We start from the raw sequence: 22,951 nt of genomic DNA, 5'->3' as shown, positions 1-22,951 counted from the left end.
GCGTGGTGGAAAGTGACAGCATAAACTTCTCAGATTATTTTTAAAAATTAAACGAAGAGGAGAGTTCTGCAGCCATTTGGACTGAGGAGATTAGATGACCATGCAACCCAACTAGTTGGTACCATAGTAATCATATCTTCATTGCTTTGCAGCATATTATTTCATTATGCAGAAGTGCATTAGAGTGCATGTAATGATAATGCAAGACCAAAATGTGCTTATATGCCCACAATAGTGAACAAGGTATAATAGAAAGCACTAGGCCGCCAACTGTCAGTGCCAATACTTGACACATGCACCAAAATAATAAACACATTTCAATATTTATAAAGTGGTGTGATTGAATACCATAGAACACTGGTGATGAATGAATAACAGAGAAGGAAGTTAATTAGTTGCCAAATATTTATTGGATTCAATTTGCCCCATCTACCGTGGCAGGTTACCCTGGGTCTCCGAATCACTAGTCCAGTGACAATACCACTACGCTATTGCTTCCCCTAGCAGGGATATGTTATCCTGACTGAAACTCCTGAATTAATTTGGAGTAGAATTCTTATTGAATCTAATTTCCAATAGAGGATGCTACAAACTGTGGTTCATGCTGACCAATTAGCTGCATCCAAAGAATTATAGGTGTTGCTCTGAATTGATTCCTGGGCTGCCAACCATCAAGAACAATGGAGACTTACAACTCAGGCGATACACCATCTCTCACTGTTTTGGGATCGAAATTCCATTTGTAGCCATGCCGACTTCCAACTCATTTGACTGTCACAGTACATCCTGAGGCGGGAATTTAAACACACCCAATGCCCAATATTACACAGTAAGAAGTCTTATAACACCAGGTTAAAGTCCAACAGTTTGTTTCAAATCCCTAGCTTTTGGACACTGCGCCTTCCTCAGGTGATTCGAAACAAACCTGTTAGACTTTCACCTGGTGTTAGAAGATTTCTTACTGTGCTCACCCCAGTCTCCACATCAATATTACACACACAGTTAGAGTGACCAAATGCTGCAATATCCTGTGTGGAACATGAGCATCCAAACATTGGGAGTAAATTAGTCGCAAAATCCTGATCAGATCATCAGATAGCCCTATCTAATTTATATATGTATCCCGAGGAGGCTTGGGCTTTTACTGAGAGCCTGTTTAAGGTGAAGTGTTGACGAGTGCTGTTTAAAGAAACGAATCTCTCTAATCTGCAAGCGGCCACGGTCTTGGATTCTAATAGAATAGGATTATTGATATTTATCCGCAACGTATTTGTGGTTCAACAATAAAACACTGTAAATAACACGAGAGCAACGTTTTGCGTTGCAGAGTTTTAGAAGTAGTGAGCAGCTGGAATCACTGGACCCTCACCCCACCATCACAATGCCAGCACAAATGTACCTCTGCCAGCTTTCTAAAATCACAGACACGCTTATGAACCCGGGTCTGTGTCACCGATCGCCTTTTTATTTGCCTGCCATCTTTCTTCAAAGTCTATGTCAATAATGAACTTACAGTTAAGATATGTATCGGCAATAACTTCAGCGGAGTTAAACCCGAGCTCGTCCCCGTTAAGCTCGAGCGGCCATTCTAGTTTTCCTGGAACTATATCCCATCAACTAAAAACCCTGCAATTTTTTTTTAAATCCTGCAGGCACGAAGGAGCTGAAATTCCTCAAGGTCCGGTTGCAATGTGTTTTGCTGAGGGGGTGCTCAATCGGTGTGTGACTGCTGCAGCTTCCGGCGTCACACAGCTTTAGTTCGGGCGCCGGGGCAGGCTGCGCGCAACGTTCCATCCCCGGACCGCGCAACGTTCCATCCCCGGACCGCGCAACGTTCCATCCCCGGACCGCGCAACGTTCCATCCCCGGACCGCGCAACGTTCCATCCCCGGCGCCCGCGAGAGCACTGAAACCCTTGCCGGTTCCGTCGTCCGACTCTCTTGTTGCTGTGATGCTACTTAGGCGCCAGCCTGCCGTTCCCAACAATCCGCTGGCAGTCTATTTTGACTCATCGTCCCTCGACTTTCAGCCCAATTGCTTCACATCTTGCCACGTTTTTTTTGTTTTGAACCGCAAACTCCAGCAGCCAAGTTTTGCAGCTGGCCCCAGAGCTTGCAAAGGTTTCTCAGTCGCAGCATGATTTACCGCACAATAACAGGCCCGAGTGGATTCAGGCTCCGCGCGCGCCAATCGGGTCGGATAGGGACTCGCTGTGCCTCAATGTTTGGGTGCACATTTTCAGCCCATTCAGTAAATACAGGAAACTTGTGTTGTCTTGTCTGTTTGGCATGTAGACGAGCTATTCTCAGTAACTCATTCGCATTTCGTTGGGTGCAAATGATAAGAGCAGACCCCAATATAAAACCAGTGTTGGTCACACAATTTTCCTCAGAAAATCTGCACAATTTAGCTCAAACTGCTGCAGTAAAAATTACTTTGGGCCATAATGTTTTGGCGCCATCTGTTGATAACTTGTTGACATCAGCTGTCAGTTCCTGGCATGTCATCAGCTCCTCAACACTGAAAACAGAAGTAGGCAGTACCCTAAGGGAAGAACAAGTTGGTTTCCATGGTGTCAGATCATGCAGTTGGCAGATCTTTACGCTCTGGGACATCAGAGAGCAGAGCCTAGAGTATCTGAAGCCACTTGTTATCAACTTCATTAATTTCAAGATGGCTTTCAATAGCAAACATGGGCAGTCACTACTGTGCCAAAACTTGCACGGACTCCTTCAACAGCATCAGGGCTAACAACACGGCTCCATACTCCTCATTCAATTTCCTCTTGCTTATTGATTTCGCAATGAGGGAAGCAATGATGGGTTTAGACTTTGACATCCTACAACAACACCATCAGTTGAGGGACCTAGATTTGCAGGTGACATCGCCTTACTGGCCGAAGAATCGCGCGCTCCAAAACATGACCACCAGTCGAGGGTAGCAATGTCAAGGTTGGGCCAACACATCAGCTGCGAGAACACCAAGACCGTGACAGCTGGACAGCAGCTTGGCCCTCCCATCACCATCAAGCAAGAGAACATCGAGGATGTCAGCCACATCCCCTACATAGAAAGCAACATCTCTAGGGAGGGTGGTGTAGAGATCGAGATGCGCACAAGAATCACTAAAGCAGTATCGGTCTTTCAGGAGCTCCACGTGGTCTCGGCATCTTAATACCACCAACATGGCCATGAAGCTGCAACTCTACATGTCCAGAGTATTACCAGCTGAGTGGGACATGGAAGAGAACAGTTAAGGTGTAATTTAAGTTAGTAGTATTTTACTAGCATTTCCTATGTATGATCCTGGGCATCATATGGAGAGACAGAATCACTAATGAAGGAGTGCTACAGAACTGGTCAGGAGTGCCTGTAAGTCATTGTGACGGAGAGACAACTGAAATTGGTGGGACATGTATTTCGCTTCCCAACTTGCGTCTTGACAGTGTGGCAGTAGGATAGACAGCACAAGATGGAAAAGGAAGATGGGATCAGTGATGAAGACCTGACAAAGCACATTTAAGGAGGCCACTCGAGCGGGACACCACCCAGGTTAGAGTGAAAGCTTGCAATGGATCAGGGCCGGTGAGGGAACTAAATCCAAGTAAGTCGGAGTTGATAATCGTATCAGATAATCCGTCAAATACAAAACATAAAGAATATAAGGTACCGTCTAAACCATCCAAAAGGCTTACTAAACAAGGAAAATTAACTGCACAAACCTATTTCTGCAGTTAATTTTCAGTAGTTTTTGGAGTTTTATGTTTCTTGTTATTAGCACTCTTTATCTGCAGTAAAGTGAAAAAAGGAAGGGATGGGGAGAGGGTACAAATGGGTACATGCAGTAACCATCAAGATTCTCCCATTCTTCACTTCAACTGTCTCCCCCTCTCTCCACCTCTACACGTTAGCCCAAGTCCAATCAAACCTCCTGACCGTTACATCACCCTCTTCACATCTCCCCTTCCCTATTCATTCTTTTTCTTTCCGACTTTCTTGCCACCTCCCTCAAGCCTTCTTTACCTTTCCACTACCATGTTGCAATGCTAACCAATCCTCTAATTGTGCTAATCCGGAAGACAGAACTTGGTCTTGCAAGCCCAGAGGTATAGAAAGTTAGAAAATACATTTTCACAATAGCTGACTAAAATCAGCATACAGGTACTAGATTATTAATAGATTTGGACTTTGGAAAGTGGCAATTCAGTTTGAATTTTCAGTTTATATAAATACATTTATGAGAGGAAATATTGAAATGTGGAAGTCATTACTTAGAGGATAGTCAAAAGCTGTTTATATCTTCAGGATTCACTGTTTACATTTGATTATGTTGCAGAAAGCTGCTGATAAGATATCACAAATTCAGCCAGTGGGTACTGTTATATGCCCATTCAGGAGGATGGTGACAATGCATTCACACATTTTTTGCAGGAGTTATGATGCTCAATGTGACACTTAGGAGGAGTGACTGATACCCTCTGCCCGCCTCGTGAGGTATCAAATCTGGTCTTGTCTGTTGCTGGTTGGCCAATGCATGAACATTATCTTTGGCAGGGGAACAGGATTTGTTGGTAAGTCTGAATCTCTTTAGGGTTGAAGTTACTCTAATAGAGCTTCTTCGCAATGTTAAGTTCAGAGGTAAGTCTTTCATTTTTATATAGGTAGTAGTTGCAATTTGGAGTGTTTTTAATATTGTACAAATATTCAAGAGATGGGAGAGGGATAATCTTGGAAACTACAGGCCAATCACCAAATATGGGTGGTTGGAAAGTTATTGGAAACCATTATCAGGGACAAAATAAACTTATGTTTGGAAAGGCATTAGTTAATCAAGTAGAGTCAGCATGGATTTGTTAAAGACAAATCATGTCATTCTTTGATGGGGTAATAGATAAGATAAAGATAGTGCAGTAAATGTATATATGGACTTAGAAGAAAACATCAAAAGAAGTACCACACAGAAGCTTGGTGACAAAATGGGAACCCTTGGAATTAAGGTAAAAGTGGCAGTATGGATAAATAAATTGGCTCTGCGACAGGGAGCAAAGGGTGTTGACAGATTAATGTTTTTCGGACAGGGAAGGGATATTTAGTAGTGTTCCCAAAAGGTCAGATTTTGGTCCTTTCTATTTTTTATATTTATAAATGAATAAATTAGGGCGGCACAGTGGCGCGGTGGTTAGCACTGCTGCCTCACGGCGCCGAGGACCTGGGTTTGATTCCGGCCCCGGGTCACTGTCCACGTGAAATTTGCACATTTTCCCCGTGTCTGCGTGAGTCTCACCCCCACAAACCCAAAGATGTGCAGGGTAGCTGGATTGGCCACGCTAAATTGCCCCTTAATTGGAAAAAAAGAATTGGGTACTCTAAAAAAAAATTTTTAAATAACAAAAACAAAATGACTAAACTTGGGTGCAGATGATACAAAATTGGCAAACCTGTAGCTGATAATGCAGATAGTTATAGATTTTAGGATGACTTAGACTGCTGAAATGGACAGTGGCATGGTTAATGCGGAGAAGTGTGAATTTATGCACTATGGGAGGTTGAATCTAGAAGTAGAGTATACTCTAAACAGCAGAGTCCTGAAAAGCCGAGATGAGCCAAGATATATAATCCTAAAGGTGGCAGGTCAATTTGATTGGTGGTTATAAAAGCAAATGGGTCATTTTGGCTTATAAATATTGGGACGGGATATTGAAGCAAAGATTATGTTAGAACTTTGGCTATAGGCCTCAGCTGGTGTATTGTGCACAATTTACAACAACCAAACTCCAGGAGAGATGTCAGGATGTGGAAGCACTACCTTGAAATGTGGTGGAAACAGATTTCATAAATAATTTTAAAAGACAGTTGGACAGGTACTTGACAATTATGACCTTAAGAGAGTTCAGGGCCAAAAACCAGGATGTGAGACTTAAGTACATCTGCCCATTCAAAGACCCAACTCAAGGCTGAATGGCCTCCTATCTCTATACAGATTACTCTCCTGTCTACACTTTAGAAAGATTATCATTATTTTCCATAGTATTAATGTCAGATTAATGGGCCTTTATCCTGGTAGGTTTTATTGTACTTTTGAATTCCGCATAGGAGAAAAAAATGGAAATTTTAATTGATGCAGCATTTGATACGTTTCTCGATGTTGATGTTGAAAATATTCCACAGAAAACCAAAATAATTGGGGCAGTAAGAGACTATATCCAATAGATATCCTAAAAACTCAAATATCTTTTTTTTTGCAAGTATATATCCCCAGGTTTGAAATGGCCATTGTGTTTGAAATATTTCTGAGACCATTTTGACCATTCTATTGGAATTCTATTGTGTCAATACTAATACATGTGAGTAATTGAAATTAATGACAACGTGATTATTTATTCTATTTGTGATCAGTAATTTATGCTCACAATAAAATCACTCTTCAATATTTGATTGGATTTCTACAGAGCCAATTCATTTTCTATTTGGCTATTAAGCATGAAATTGGATTGGATTTGTTTATTGTCACGTGTACGGAGGTACAGTGAGAAGTATTGTTCCACGTACAATCCAGACAGTTCATTCCATACATGAAAACAAACATAAGGCATACATTATGCACAATGTAAATACATAGACACAGGCATCGGGTGAAACATACAGCAATGCAATACTACTCAGTAGAGAAGATTTGTAAAGAGATCAAATCAGTCCATAAGAGGGTAATTTAGGAGTCTGGTAACAGCGGGGAAGAAGCTGTTTTTGAATCTGTCAGTGCGTGCTCTCGGACTTTTGTATCTCCTGCCCGATGGAAGAAGTTGGAAGAGTGGATAAGCCGGGTGGAAGGGGTTTTTGATTATGCTGCCCGCTTCCCCAAGGCAGCGGGAGATGTAGACAGAGTCAATGGGAGGCAGTGTTCACGACTCTCTGTAGTTTCTTATGTCTTGGGCCGAGCAGTTGCCATACCAGGCTGTGTTTCAGCCAGATAGAATGCTTTCTATGGTGCATCAGTAAAAGCTGGTAAGAGTCAATTCGGACTTGCTGAATTTCCTTAGTTTGCTGAGAAAGGAGAGGCGCTGTTGTACTTTCTTGGTCATAGCGTTGACATGGGTGGACCAGAATAGATTTTTGGTGATGTGCACACCTGGGAATTTGAAGCTGTCAACCATCTCCACCTCAGCACCATTGATGCAGACAGGGGTATGTACGATACTTTGCTCATAGTTTGATCTAAATATGATCGTCTCAATGGCAGAAACCAGAACAACAATTTCGGTTGTAAAAGGAGGGTTGGGGTGAAATTATTTCAGTGCCGAAATGCATCCTCTTAGATCACATGGCCTGAACCCGTCGTGGACATGCTAGAAAATTTAGTGGACCAACAAAAATTCCATTGACATTTGGTAGAAATTTCTGGAAAATTCCAGCCAGATAGCTAGGGCAGAGTAAAGGACACTTTGTACTTTAACTGGTCATTTGGAAAAGCTCGTAATGACAGTGTATGCCCAAATGAGAAAAATAATCAATTTCTCAGTATTTGTTTCTGTTATTGATGTCAGTAGAATGATCCCTCAAGTTTTGTGAAATAAAAACAGAATATTCTTTTAAAACTTCACAGGTCCGGGGCGGCATCTGTGGGGAGAGAAACAAAGTTTCTTTTCGGTAAGTTTTGTAAAATTTTTGTTTGTTCCTGTAGGAAATATTGAGCCAAGAGTTCTCTGACCCAAAAGTGATCCGACAGCGTAAGTTATCTTAAAGAGCCTGACGAAGTCAGGCATATTGAGTTTTCACTCAGAATCCAGGACAATCCAATTCACAGGCATTCCTCGGTCAGGTGGAATATCTATCTGCACCAAGCATGCCCTCCCCGCACCTCCATCAACTTCAATAGGAAGTAAAGTCAGGCTGCATATAAAACAGGCTTGCTGATCTGATTGTGTTAGTCTCTTGCTGGATGAGTTGGTAAAAATGACCCCACCGTAACCTCAGAAATACTAACTAGTAATCCGTTTCCCTAGTCTTAAGACCACGGAGGAGACCAATAACTTTTACCATTTCGAGTTAATAGCTGAAAAGTATAAAAATATTTTACATTTTAAGATTTTTACTGTAACAAATGACTAAAACAGTATCCACTAAATACTATTTTTGCAGACAACTTATACTTTAAACTATAGCAAGGAATGTTACTCTTTTATACTTATCACACAACTCTGGCTCTCACACAAAACAATCCACATTCCCATCCAGTTTCCAATGGATTCCTGTTTTCCCATTTTGCCAAGTAGTGACTCCGAGTGTCGATGTCCAGGAGCTTCCCTCAGTTTTCAGCGAATTTCCCAAATTCTCTACCAGCACTACAGCCCACTCCAATGATTCTGCTTCCCTTCTGACCATGACAGGATTAATTTTCTGGATACCTGAGATGGGAGCAGAATGCATCTCCCTCCCGTATCTGGCTTTAATAATTACAAAGAACCTGCAGTCTTCTCTATGCTGACCATACCAATATTTCTCCCCCCCCCCCCCTTCTCTCTGAATGTAGGCATGGAGCCAGCAGACCTGTTCATTGTTAACATAGCTGCCCTTCATTTTCTTCCCAGGTTTGAGAACTTTGAATCTTGCTCAGCATGTCCCTTGACTAAGCCAGGCTTGTTGTCAGGCAGAATTCAGAATAATCACATTATCACAATACCCCCTTTATTTTAACCTATCATAACATTCTATACACTTTAAAAACCAACTTCCGACATACAGTCCAAGCAAAAAATTTCTCTTACCCCATTTTTCATTGAACAGCCCACCTTGGCAGTATCATTATAGTTTAACCTGTATCAACCAAATTTAAAGACCCCTCTATAGTGATTCTTAAAGTCCTTCCTTTCATATGATTGAGAATTGGTTTAATTGTCAGTACATCCTTGTAATAATAATAATCTTTATTGTCGCAAGTAGGCTTACATTAACACTGCAATGAAGTTACTTGAAAAGCCCCTAGTTGCCACAGTCCGGCGCCTGTTCGGCTACACTGAAGGAGCATTTAGAATGTTCAATTCATCTAACAGCACGTCTTTCAGGACTTGTGGGAGGAAACTGGAGCACCTGGAGGAAACCCACGCAGACATGGGGAGAATGTGCAGACTCCGCACAGACAGTGATCCAAGCCGGGAATCGAACCTGAGACCCTGGCGCTGTGAAGCATTAGTGCTAACCACTGTGCTACTGTGCCGCCCATATGTGCTACTGTGTCTTTCCTTTGATGATTAAAGTTCATGTTGCTTTGTCCTCAGTTATAAGATGCCCAATTGCTTCAGTCTGGGAAACTATGTCAAGAACAATATTGCTGGCTTCTGATAGTCCCTCTGGCTTTTGAATCCCAGCAAGTGTAAATTGTGGATTCAGAAGAAATTCCCTGTCATAATGCCTCTCTGGATTCAGTATTTCCTTTTGGTTTCCTCGAATCAATCTGAGAACCACTTGGCTCAAACTTTAATATTGATCTCCATTTTCTTTCATGACTGTATGCTCTTAAATATCCAAACTTGAAAGACACATCTCAGCTCAGCAACCATCCAAGTCACCTTCCTCCTGTTTAAATGTGGATTATGGTTCTCCTACGCTGCCTTAAGAATTTTGTTGAGATTATGTTTGTGTTCCAAGAAAAAATCTTTTTAAATTAGCTCTTGCATTCTTTTACATTCAGTCTGTTTTTTGACATCTCACTTGGCACAAGCTTTGTTTATTATAAAGCTCCACACTGTTAATGCACCCTCGTAGGTCATTGTCATTCCACACCAACAGCATCAGTTAGAGCCACGTCATTTTAGTTAAATGCACTGTCTCTCTCTGGTTGTCCATTTGTCAAGAACATTTCTGCTTTGACTCCTGTGCCTTAGGGCCCGCAGGAAAGTTCAAAGCAAGTAGATTCAGTTCACTTGTCTTTGTTATCAGTCAGAGGTTTCAAGTCAGAAGTCTGAGCTTTTGATTTTTTGGACACATCTTTAGTCTAAACAGCACTTTCAACAGCAGGATTATATGTTCTATATTTTTTTCAATGTACATACCTACCATCCCTGGGGATGGCAGCATTTTAACTCACATTGGGTCATTTCCTAGCATAAAATTGTCTTAAATAGAATTGCTACAGTGCAGAAGGAGGGCATTTGGCTCATCGAATCTGCACCCACCCTCTAAAAGGGCACCCTATCTTGCCACCCCACCCCCACACCCTCCCCCTATCCCTGCAACCTTTAGACACTAAGAGCAATTTAGCATGGCCAATTCACCTAACCTGCACATCTTTAGACTGCGGGAGGAAGCCAGAGGAAACCCACGCAGACACACGGAGAATGTAGAAATTCCACACAGTCACCTAAGGTCAGACTCGAACCCTGGTCCCTGGTGCTGTGAGGCAGCAGTGCTGACCACTGTGCCATCTTGCCACCCATAATCTGCAATTTTGAGACCACTACAACAATAGCAGACCAATTGTCTAAAGAATGGGTTAAATCCACTCAACACAATGAAACAAGTAAACAATTTCCATCAATGCCCGTTATCAATATACTTTCTTTAGCAAATTCTCTGGAGAGAAATTCATGTATTTTGCTAACATCTAGCTTTGAGTGAACCCTGTATCCCTAAGAATAACTATATTTTTGGCTCCTCAAATCTAAAATTCCTAGAATCTTTTATGCTCTGGTGTATACCCACTGCAAGCACATTACATGTCATCGGTTTGCCACAAGCGTCACTCACTAGTCTAACATTTTCTGGAGAAATACTCGTCATGCTCACAAAAGTTCCCGGCTTAGCTTTTAACGTCCAGTAGTTGGCTTTTCACATGCCTTGTTTTATAGCAAAAATAACCAAGTCATATTTACATTAAAACCTTATATTTAGCCTCCTGACTGTCTTTTCCACCATTGTGAGAAGCATCTGTCTCTTCGGTTCTGCTGTCTCCCTAAAGGAAAATAGTGTACTTCTTATTCATCTTCCAAGTTTCTATAGACTCTGGAAAAGTTCCTACAGATTGATGGGTAGCTAATGTAACCCCCACTATGTAAAAAAAGGAGGTAGAGAGAAAACGGGATTATAGACCAGTTATTCTGATATCGGTAGAGGGGAAAATGCTTTATCAAAGATTTTATAGCAGAGCACTTAGAAAACAGTAGCAGGATTGGACAGAGTCAGCATGGATTTATGAAGGGGAAATCATGCTTGACAAATCTACTGGAATCTTTGAGTATGTAACTAGTAGAGTTGATGAGGATGTGGTTGATTTGGACTTTCAGAAGGCTTTTGAAAAGCCCCACATAAGAGATTAACGTAGAACATAGACATAGAACATAGAACAGTACAGCACAGAACAGGCCCTTCGGCCCTCAATGTTGTGCCGAGCCATGATCACCCTACTCAAACCCACGTATCCACCCTATACCCGTAACCCAACAACCCCCCCCTTAACCTTACTTTTATTAGGACACTACGGGCAATTTATCATGGCCAATCCACCTAACCCGCACATCTTTGGACTGTGGGAGGAAACCGGAGCACCCGGAGGAAACCCACGCACACAGGGGGAGGACGTGCAGACTCCACACAGACAGTGACCCAGCCGGGAATCGAACCTGGGACCCTGGAGCTGTGAAGCATTTATGCTAACCTGCTGCCCCCAACGTGTAAAATGGAAGTGCATGGGATTGGGGTAGTATATTGAGATGGATTGAAAACTGGTTGGTAAACAGGAAACAAAGAACAGAAATTCACAGGTCTTTTTCAAATTGACTTGTGGGGCACCACAGTAATTGGTGCTGGGACCCCAGCTCGTCACAATGTACATTAATGATTTAGATGATGGAACAAAATGCAATATCTCCAAATTTGCAGATGAGACAAAGTTGGGTGGAAGGGTGAGCTGTGAGAAGGATGCAGAGATCCTTCAGTGTGATTTAGGCAAGTTGAGTGAGTGGGCAAATGAATGGCAGATAATTTGGAGAAATGCGAGTTTATCCACTTTGGTAGCAAAAGTGGAAAGACAGACGATTATCTGAATGGGCATAAATTAGGAGAGGGGAATGCGCAACGAGACATGTTTGTCCTCGTACACTAGTCACTGAAGGTAAGTATGCAAGTGCAGCAGAGGGTAAAGAAGGCAAATGGTATTTGGTCTTCATAGCGAGAGGATTTGAGTACAAATAGCAGGGACGTCATTGCAATTATACAGGTCCTTGGTGAGGCCACACCTGGAATATTGTGTGCAGTTTTGGTCTCCTTATCTGAGGAAGGGTGTTCTTGCTAGAGGGAGTGCAGCAAAGGTTTACCCCAAGACTGATTCCTAGGATGGCAGAACGGACGTATGAGGAGAGATTGAGTGGGTTAGGATTGTATTCGCTGGAGTTCAGAAGAATGAGGGGATATTTCATAGAAACCTAACAGGACTAGACATGGTAGATGCAAAAAAGGATTTTCCCGATGTTGCGGTGTCCAGAACCATAGGTCACAGTCTGAGGGTACGGGGTAGACCATTAAGGACAGAGATGAGGAGAATTTTCTTCACCCAGAGAGTAGTGAGCCTGTGGAATTTGTTACCACAGAAAGTAGTTGAGGCCAAAACATTGTATGTTTTCATAAAGCAGTTTGATATAGCACTTGGGGCGAAGGGGATCGAAGGATATGGGGGAAGGCAGGATTAGGCTATTGAGTTGTCTTATCAGCCATGATCATAATGAATGGCAGAGCAGGTTCGAAGAGATGAATAGCCTCCTCCTGATCCTTTTTTCTATGTTTCGATGTTCTGTTTGTGATTACTAATCTTCTCTCTCCAGTTCCTGAGAGAGCTTGCAAACAAAGATTTGCTGTCACTTATGTATTTCTGGGATAGTTCATATCTATCAGCCAGAACTGCGGCTTCCCTTAATTTAGAAATGTTAGTGTTCTTTATGGGAATTAATTCCTAAAGGAATACTGCTTTTACACTCCTCCATTAACAATATCTCTCGAAAGTTTTAAAGATTTTGATTCAGCTTCACACCACCCTATACCATCAATATTTTTTCTTTTTCTCTTGCAAATTATACAAAAGTCTGATTCTGTTTCTTCCTCAGATTTCTAAGCTTTGCCTATAAGCTTCTAGGACTATATCATACATTTTAGGCATCACAGCCTTAACCATATCATCTGCAGACTTCATTTGAAAGAGTCGAATAAACCTCCCAATTCTTTCCTGACCAAACACTTTTGCTATAGGTAAAATACATTTCAATCCCTTCCTTACTAAATTTAGAAACTGGGTGAATGTTCTTTGCCTAATCAAGACCAGGGGTTAAATCTGAGCCATCACCAAGCATGTTTGCTACTCCCAGTTCACATAATTGAAGCCTTTCCCAATCTAATTCAAATTTCCTGACTTCTCTTTCTCTTTGACACTCTCTGTCTTTCACTTTTTCTTCCCTTTGGAATGTAATTTGAGCTATCACATTTCTCTTTCTTTTTCACCTTTTCTCCATCTCTTTCCAAATCGAGTTGCATTTTTGTCACCGAATCCGGGCTGACTAATAATAATAATCTTTATTGTCACAAGTAGGAATACATTAACACTGCAATGAAGTTACTGTGAAAAGCCCCTAGTCGCCACATTCCAGCGTTCAGGTACACCAGGGAGAATTCAGAATGTCCAATTCACCTAACAGCACGTCTTTTCGTGATTTGTGGGAGGATTCCGGAGCACCCGGAGGAAACCCACGCAGACACAGGGAGAACATGCAAACTCCACACAGACAGTGGCCCAAGGCAGGAATCAAACCTCTGACCCTGGAGCTGTGACGTAACAGTGCTAACCACTTACTACCGTACCATGACTAATTCATGTCAAAATTATTTTTGTGTTTTTATATTTGCATTTTCTTATCTTTATCTCCATGGTTTCCAGCATAAGAAAGGCACATTCAGTAAAGTGATGTTTTCTTCATAATCTGAGCGGCATCTCCCAGTGTGTCATACCTTATCTTCCTAATTGATGCAGACTGCTCAAGCACAAGACCTTCATACACAATGTTACAAAGAATTGAGATGTCTGGCAGCCAGCGTTTAAGATGACCAGTGGCAGAGACAGGGCGGCAACACTGCAAGGTGCTGATCACAGGCTCTAGTGCAGCAGTCTTTACTCCATTGAGCTTCAAGAAGTAATACCATGTGAGTCACATGCACGCATAAGGACAAATAAATGGTGACTGCAATGGAGGAATAGGAACTTTGATCTCAGAGGACCAGATCACTTTCTTCCTCGGCCATAGTGTTTGAGTATTTAGACCTCACATGGGCTGCTTATAAAAGAAAATTGTTGTCTAATTGAACAAACTCTATGAGTCAGTCATGTCTGTTTAAGATATCCAGCAACGCCTAGCCAGAAATGTTGAGGCGTTCACTAGCTCCATTTATGCAGTCAAACAGGCATATATTTCTGGTCTGTAATCTACTATGGGGCATGTGGCAATTCCAGACAGGAATTTTTTCTTTGGGCATGTGGCAATTCCAGTCGTATCACAAGAGTGTTATAAAGTAAAATTAGACATAAAATCATTAATTCTATGATTGTATTCTATTTTATTGGAGGCCTTGTGGCGCAGTGGTGGCTTTCCTACCGCTGGACCGGACCTGTGCATTTGAATCCAACGCCACGACTTCTTGGCCACAGAAGCAGTGTTTATCATGGTTTAACGGGTTGATAATCAGATCAGAAATCCTTCCACCACCTCCCCAACTATTCCCCAGAGGGTAAAAAACAGTATATGGGTGTGAAGATACACTAACAGCAACATTCTATTCTATACACCAAGCTACAAATATTAGGACAGCTGGGCTAGTGGAATAACATGGAAGAATACTGATTCATCAACTCAGGGTGGATTATAGGTGGTAATCAGCAGGTCCATGTTTGACCGAATGCCATTAAACATCATGAGGTCCAGAATTAACATCAAGGACTCCCAGTTCCAATTCCTCCCCAGTGTATACCACCACTGCACCCTCCTCTCTGGTGAAATCTGTTCACGTGGTGGGACAAGACGTGATGGAGGAGTCTGGGACATTCGCATTAAGTTATGATCCTGCCAGTATTACTGTGTCAGTCTGTTGCTTGATTAATCTTGTGGGCTCATTGTTCAAATTTTGCCACATGTCCCAAGATGTCACTGAGGTGAACTTTGCATGGTTGACTGGGCTGAATGCGCCTTTGTCATTGGCAAGCCAGCAGTTTTCAGTAAACTATCCAGACACAAAGTACAAAGAAAGTGGTTTGTCGGACTCAATTAAATCTTTTATAGTTTGTATTTATTCCACACATCCCATAATAATTCATGCCAATTGAATCAAAGTTTGATTCTTCGTATTTAACACCTTGTATACATATTGTTCGGAAGTTGGAATGAAAAGAAAAGTAAAGAACTGGATAAAAAAAGAACCTGATAAGAGCTTTAGCTGGATTTAGGACTTGTGAGATGCAGATTAGTTGAGCAGCAGGGTCAAATAGATACTTTGTTGAGCAAAGTAGAGACTAGCAGTCTTGAGACCTAGATCATAGCCACACCCATTTGCAAAACAGAGCTCTCTCACACAATTAAGCTGTTGTGCAGAAAAGAAAGCAGACAAAGTTTTTCTGTGTGAGACCCCATATGTTGTACTCTAGCAGAAGTGACCCTAAAAGAAATCTACAGGTCCCCAAAGGGTAAAAAACAGTATATGTGTGTGAAGATACACTAACAGCAACATTCTATTCTATTAATTATTTGTTGAATTTGGCTCATTGTGCTACCTTACGACACCCTGGGCAAGTGCGCGGTCAATTCCAGCTCCACTCATCCTGGCGTCACAACTCAAGTGAATTAAAAAATATATAAATTTAGAGTATCCAATTCTTTTTTTTTTCCAATTAAGGGGCAGTTTAGCGTGGCCAATTTACCTAACCTGCACATCTTTTTGTGTTGTGGGGGTGAGACCCACACAGACACGGGGAGAATTTGCAAACTCGACACACTGACCTGGGCCGGGATCGAACCTGGGTCCACAGCGCCGTGGGGCAGCAGTGCTAACCACTGTGCCACCCGCAACACAAGGGAATAAACCAATAATTCTTATAAAAATACCCGAAGACCTTGGCCCCTGGCTGCCCAATAATTACAGTCATCAGGTTTGTTAGCTTCAACACAGTTACTGTTTATTTATAACAAGGCCTAAGATGGAATACGCTGACACAGGTGGTTCAATATCAGGACATACCTAACTCCTACTTTAACGTGCCCGCCCATCCTCAACTCATACGCAAGGCAGACAAAAACAGATGGGTGGAAAAGGTCGGAAAATGTAAGTGAAAGAGAAAAGAGTCTTTTCTTCAAATGATTGTACCTTGCAGACCTTCTTCTCAGTGATCTTGTAGATTACAGTCTTTGCTTTGCAGCCTGTATTCACAGCTTTCCTGGAGAGGCGGGGTCGTTGTTTCATAAAACTGCTTTCAGTTTGTGGATTCCCTTCAGGCCCTGTAGCAACAGGAATCCAACACCCACGGGCTAATTGGAGAGAGAGTTAGGTAGTTCCTTCTGGAGCGAGCTACAGCTCTTACAGCAGGCTTTCTGGAAAGAATTTATCCTGATTTTTTTTGAAGTGGCTCAGCAACAGCTTTATGGAGATAATTTAGCTGGATCTTTACCTCCAGGCTTCCAGGGTCAAAACTGAAACCAAACTGGAAACTCAGAATTCTGAAAAAAACATCAATGGGATCAGATCCAATCACCACCGGTTAACGGTAGAGCACATCCTTTTGGGTCAGTTCACCGGCCACCAGCCAAATCAATCAAACTGAGTCATCACTGACACTGGCCAGTCTGCAATCATCAGGTCAACCAGCATATCCTGCCAGATTATTCTGTTTGAATTAAAGGTACAGGCTTCTTACAGACTGTCTTAAAATGGTATATCCACTAATCATCCATAAGTCAAAAATGCAACAGCAAAATAAAAGAAAGGGGAAATAGGGAATAAATGGGAATACCCTTACAGTTGAAACCTATGGGATGTTGTTTTGGGGAAGGTGTATTCTTGGAATTTAGGAAAGTAGATAATATGGATTTGGTGTAATTTAAGTATACTCTCTGGGTAACAGTTATCATAGTTAATTGTAAACTTTGTTCTTTATTGTTGCCTTTGTGTGTTTTAAAGTTTTCAATAAATGTTTTGTTTGAATAGTTTATAACAAAATTGGTCACTTTCCTCGCTCAGTGTCATCTTTCTCACATTTTTCCCAGCTCGCAAAAATAGTTAAGAATCGGCACTTCAAGTTTCCCTTCTGAGATTTCGGATGTCCTTGCATTGAGGATCAGTGGGATTCATAACAAAATATATAACATTCTGTATAGGCCCAGAGTCATACCGAATACACCTTTTATAAACGAAATGCTAAATGTATTTACATTTCTTAATTATTACAAATACAATTGCATTTCGTTACTATCCTCGTCAAAGTTGTTTTATTTCTTTAATTGCAGTTCCACTTAACAAACATAAATTGGCGGCAAGTTTCCCCGACTGAAGCACCAGCGGCTATCAGTTTATTGCAGAATATTTAAGCACAGATAACGTATTGTTAATATCACCCTGGCCATGTGACTCCGAAAGGGGCCAGGACGCAGATCTGAATATCACAAGAGCTGAACTTGAGCGAATACATCTCCTGTAAAGTGACGCGACCTTTAATGTCGACAGGCGGGCAATTGCCTGAACACAAGCCTGTCCCCTCATATACAATTGGCTCTCGGGTTGGAGAGAAAGGTGAAAATGCGGAAGTTTCCACTCGGCTTGGTATTTTAATCAGATCACAGCCTTCACATCTTTCATCGACGGCCAGGATATAAACACAGGGGTCGATGGCCACTTTAAATTCGGAGCGGAGGGCTTTTGCTCAGAGAATCAACAGGTGAGGGGTGCTGTTTACATGAATTATTTCCTGACGAAGTTGGTGAAGACTAACGTTGCCTCCGAAATGCAGAACTGTTTGCAGGAAGACAGGATAGCACACGCAGCCACCAGCGACTTTCGTACTGCATGCAGATGTGTTTGCACTAGCTGTTGTTGCTCTTTGCGATATGTATAACCTCAAGCTATATTTTTTTCATTATACTACGACTTTAAACGGGTTCCCTTTACAGAAAAGTTTTTCAAAGTGGGTTTGTAATGTGGGGAAGCTGTGTTATTAACCATGTGAGCTGGATGACAGTCATGTGTTTGGACCAACCAGTAGTTTGTGTTTGACTGGAAATATTTTTCTTTAACTCACAGATCATCGATTTAACAGAGTACTCAGCTGTCAGCAAATGGGAGAGGGTTAATTAATTAACGAGTGACATAGACTATCAATTTATTTAAATGTATGGAACCCAAATTAATTTTAAGATGAGGAAAAAGTCTACATAAGCTGGATGTTTGAATTGAAAAACATTAATGCTTTGGAGCTCTGAATGTCAATGGAATTAGACTACAGCATGACTCGGTAGGGAGTGTTCTTGCTTTAGATTAAATGTTTCTGTGTTCAATCCTGACCCTCACCTCGGCACACTAGATTGAGATTGAGGAAGTGCGGTATCGTCAGCGTTATTCCTATATTAGACAAGCCATTCATGAAGGCCTGATGAACTGGAAGCACTTGAACTTCTGGCCATTTTCCCTCCTTTAATGCCCATCACAAATAAATTATCCAGTATACAATTGCCATTTGTATTTATGTTTACTTAGGTCTAACCATGCCAAAGGCAATACATATAGATCCAACTTCTTTCTTGCGTGTAACAATGTGATTTCCTCTGGACACTCATGCTATCGTGGGGCAGCACGGTAGCATAGTGGTTAGCACAGTTGCTTCACAGCTCCAGGGTCTCGGGTTCGATGCCCGGCTTGGATCACTGTTTGTGCAGAGTCTGCACATTCTCCCCGTATCTGCGTGGGTTTCCTCCGGGTGCTCTGGGTTCCTCCCACAGTCCAAAGATGTGCAGATTAAATGGATTGGCCATGCTAAATTGCCCTTTGTGTCCGAAAATGTTGGGTGGGGTTACTGGGTTACAGGGATAGGGTGGAGGTGCGGGCTTGGATAGGATGCTATTACCAAGGGCCAGTGCAGACTTGATGTGTCAAATGGCCTTCTGCACTGGGCTTGGGTAGGGTGCTCTTACCAAGGGCCAGCCCAGATGATGGGCCGAATGGCCTCCTTCTGCACTGGAAATTCTATAATTCTATGATTGCTGGTGTGAGACTTAGTGTAAAACTCATAGTGTGAGTCTTTGAGATATTCAGTACTACAGAATGGACCACTGAAAGACTGCTATTCCTTTTGAAATGGAATTGAAGGATGGCACAGTGGCGCAGCGTAGTGGTTACACTGCTAACCACTGCGCTGAGGACCCAGGTTTGATCCCGGCCCCGGGTCACAGTCCATGCGGAGTTTGCACATTCTCCCCGTGTCTGCGTGGCCTCACCCTACAACCCAAAAGATGTGCAAGGTAGGTGGATTGGCCACGCTAAATTACCCCTTAATTGGAAAAGGGGGAAAAAAGATATACTCTCTTTCTGAAATGGAATTGAGTTTCGAAAGTCACAGTTTAGTTCAAACTTCCCTTTCAAATCACGGCACGTTAAATCTAATAAAGCGGTCGGATGTTTCACAATCAAACATCTGCTTGTTACTAATATCACTGGTGAACACATTAGTGGCACGAAGAAGCCCTTAAGTCAGTTTGAAAATGCTTTCTAATCTTGCTGAATGCATTGAAATAGTAACAATTGATACTCACACAGTTTAGCTTCATGGCATTGGTTTGGATGCTCACTTCCCTTTGGTTGAACGATATGATGATGATACTGGCCTACTGTGCATTTTATTTGCATTAGCAATGTAGGAATCAGAATAAATGTTTTGTTTATTGTCATGTATAGTCAGGTACAGACAGCTGAAGCTTTGATCAGAATCTTTGGATCCTCCTTAGATACTGCAGTAATCCCAGAGGACTGTAGGATTGAACATATTACACCCTTACTCAAAACAAAATAGAGGGGAGAGGAATAAACCTGATCATTGCTGGCTAATGATTTGTATCTTACATTCTCCCCGTGTCTGCGTGGGTTTACTCCGGTTTCCTCCCACAAGTCCCAAAAGTCAGGCTTGTTAGGTGAATTGGACATTCTGAATTCTCCCTCGGTGTATCCAGACCAGCGCCGAAGTGTGGCAACTAGGGAATTTTTACAGTAACTAAATTGCAGTGTTAATGTAAACCTACTTGTGACACTAATAAAGATTATTATTATTATAAACTTCTGATAGAGCTCTTTGAAGTTGATTTATTGTCACGCGTACCAAGGTCCAGTGAAAAGTATTGTTCTACATACAGTCCATGTAGATCGCTCCATACATGAAAATATATGATAAATATATGAGGATATATAAACATAAACAGTGGCTGAAGTATACGGTATATAATGCTACAACTATAGAGAAGATGTGTGGAGAGATCAGTTCGACCCTAAGAGGGCTATTCAGGAGTCTGATAACAGCAGGGAAGAAGCTGTTTTTGAATCAATCTATTGGTCCGTGTTCTCAAATGTTTATGCTTTCTGCCTAATGGAAGCGAGAATAGCCCGAGTGGGAAGGGTCTTTGATTATGCTGTCCGCTTTCCCAAGGCAGCAGGAGTTCACGACTTTCTGTAATTTCTTACGGTCTTGGGCAGAGCAGTTGCCATACCAAGCTGGGATGCATCCAGATGGGATACCTTTTATGGTACATCTATAGAAATTGGTAGTCGTCGTGGACATGCCGAATTTCCTTTCCTGAGGAAATATAGGAAATGTTGTGCTTTCTTGGTCTTAGCTTTGTGGGTGGACCAGGACATTTAAAGCTGTCAACCATCTCTACCTCAGCACCATTGATAGAGACTGGGTGTGTTGCCATTGATTTTCATATATAATACAAACAGATCTCTGTTAAGCCCAATGAAGCAATCTCCATTCCTACATAATACAAACAGAACAAACCAGCATGTAAAAAATACAACATAGAGCTGCAAGTTGAATATGCATGGTCCACAAATGTATGCAACTCCACACCTTGATAAAGAATTCCAGATTGCATTTGAAATGAACAAGCAAGTAGGGATTGACAAAATGTGTAAAGTCACAAGAACTACTGGAAAATATGATCGTAAATATTTTGTCAAATCTTAAACTAAACTTCGGGCAGCAGGGTAGCATGGTGGTTAGCATAAATGCTTCACAGCTCCAGGGTCCTAGGTTCGATTCCCGGCTGGGTCACTGTCTGTGTGGAGTCTGCACGTCCTCCCCCTGTGTGCGTGGGTTTCCTCCGGGTGCTCCGGTTTCCTCCCACAGTCCAAAGATGTGCGGGTTAGGTGGATTGGCCATGCTAAATTGCCCGTAGTGTCCTAATAAAAAAAAGTAAGGTTAAGGGGGGGGGGGTTGTTGGGTTACGGGTATAGGGTGGATACGTGGGTTTGAGTAGGGTGATCATGGCTCGGCACAACATTGAGGGCCGAAGGGCCTGTTCTGTGCTGTACTGTTCTATGTTCAGTTTGGGGTTGAATCCTTGAAAATACAGTTTCCTTAACTACAAATTGGGAGCTTGGGGGCTACTTTGAGATACAAGTACTGAGCCTAAATCATCAAAATAATCTGGCAAGGAATATTACCATGTATATCTCATTGATGTTTCCATTTGATGACAAAGTACTTATTACATGAAATCTTAGAACAGCATGTTTTCTGGCTCCATATTCAGAAGCATGTTCATTCTGATTCATAGAATATTTCAGGTCTGCAAGAGGGGAAAAAAAACAGCCTTTTAACAATGTTGAGGTATCAAGTGTCAAATTCTTCAAAGTGTCAACTGATACTGTGCATAATATAGGGGGCCGGTTTAGCTCCATTGGCTGGACAGTTGGTTTGTGATGCAGAACAAGGCCAACAGCGTGGGTTCAATTCCTGTACCGGCTGAGGTTATTCATGGAGGTCCCACCTTCTCAACCTTGCCCCTTGCCTGAGCTATGGTGATCCTCAGGTTAAATCGCCACCAGTCAGCTCTCCCCCTCAAAGCCTATAGTCACCTGGGGCTATGTCAGCTTTACTAATATAGAATCCATGATCATGTTGTACATTTTGTATACTCTATTAACATTAAGAAATTTTTCAGTAGCTTAGCGAAAAGTGTTTTTTCAACGTTTCTCAAAGATTGATTTATTCAGCATTTTAATAGAAATGCTTATGAAGGGATGTGAGTCAAATAAGGGGTAAATGGAATTGACATACATATCAGCCATGATCTAACAAAATGGTGGGCATGCTTAATGGCCTGAATGATTGATTGATATTTATTGTCACATGTACCGAAGTACAGTGATAAGTATTTTTCTGCAGCCAAGAGACATACACTGTATGTACATAGTAGACAAAAGAATAATCGACAGAATACAATGACAAATGGTACATCAACACATAATGATTGGTTACAGTGCCCAACAAGGGCCAAACAAAGCAATACATGAACAAGAACCGCATAGGGCGTTGTGAATAGTGTTCTTACAGGGAACAGATCAGTCCGAGAGGAGTCTAGTAGCTGTGGGGAAGAAGCTGTTCCTATGCCTGGATGTGTGAGTCTTCAGACTTCTGTATCTTCTGCCTGATGGAAGAGTCTATAAGAAGACAAAGCCTGGGTATGAGGGGTCTCTGACAATGCTGTCTGCCTTCCTGAGACAGCAGGAGGTGTAGACAGAATCAATGGGAGGGTAGCAAGCTTGTGTGATGCGTTGGACTGAGTTCACCACACTCTGCAGTTTCTTGCAATCTTGGGCCGAACAGTTACCATACCAAGCTGTGATGCAGCCGGATAGGATGCTGTCTATCGTACCTCTGTAGACAGTTGTGAGAG

The 22,951-nt window shown here is 42.0% G+C and overlaps 2 protein-coding genes and 1 long non-coding RNA gene across 7 annotated transcripts in view; 2 read left to right on the top strand and 1 right to left on the bottom strand.

Annotated features, from left to right (window-relative positions):
- The window catches only part of cbwd (COBW domain containing), a 77,427-nt gene extending 75,547 nt beyond the window's left edge, over nucleotides 1-1,880 (bottom strand). For all 3 annotated transcript variants that reach the window (XM_038804695.1, XM_038804693.1, XM_038804696.1), the window contains exon 1: nucleotides 1,514-1,880. The gene's annotated coding sequence lies outside the window, so the exon portion shown is untranslated. The remainder of the gene's footprint in view (nucleotides 1-1,513) is intronic.
- Nucleotides 1,878-15,983, top strand: LOC119970301. 2 transcript variants are annotated; one of them, XR_005461582.1, is made up of 4 exons: nucleotides 1,878-3,603; nucleotides 4,431-4,570; nucleotides 7,600-7,643; nucleotides 14,005-15,983. It is a non-coding gene; the product is annotated as an uncharacterized LOC119970301 (long non-coding RNA). The 2 variants fall into 2 exon arrangements; XR_005461583.1 differs by having other exon boundaries at nucleotides 13,912-15,983.
- Nucleotides 15,984-17,544: 1,561 nt separating this feature from the next.
- The window catches only part of dock8 (dedicator of cytokinesis 8), a 368,411-nt gene continuing 363,004 nt past the window's right edge, over nucleotides 17,545-22,951 (top strand). Inside the window, exon 1 of one of the 2 annotated variants that reach the window (XM_038804697.1) lies at nucleotides 17,545-17,946. In XM_038804697.1, coding sequence (XP_038660625.1) covers nucleotides 17,897-17,946 — 50 coding nt within the window. In that variant the 5' untranslated portion in view covers nucleotides 17,545-17,896. The remainder of the gene's footprint in view (nucleotides 17,947-22,951) is intronic. The other variant, XM_038804698.1, reaches the window with a different exon arrangement.

This window comes from Scyliorhinus canicula, chromosome 8 (genome assembly GCF_902713615.1).
Source record: "Scyliorhinus canicula chromosome 8, sScyCan1.1, whole genome shotgun sequence".
Taxonomy (NCBI): Eukaryota; Metazoa; Chordata; class Chondrichthyes; order Carcharhiniformes; family Scyliorhinidae; genus Scyliorhinus; species Scyliorhinus canicula.
Note: the sequence above shows the minus strand (reverse complement) of the source record. Positions and strands in the feature narration are given on the sequence as shown.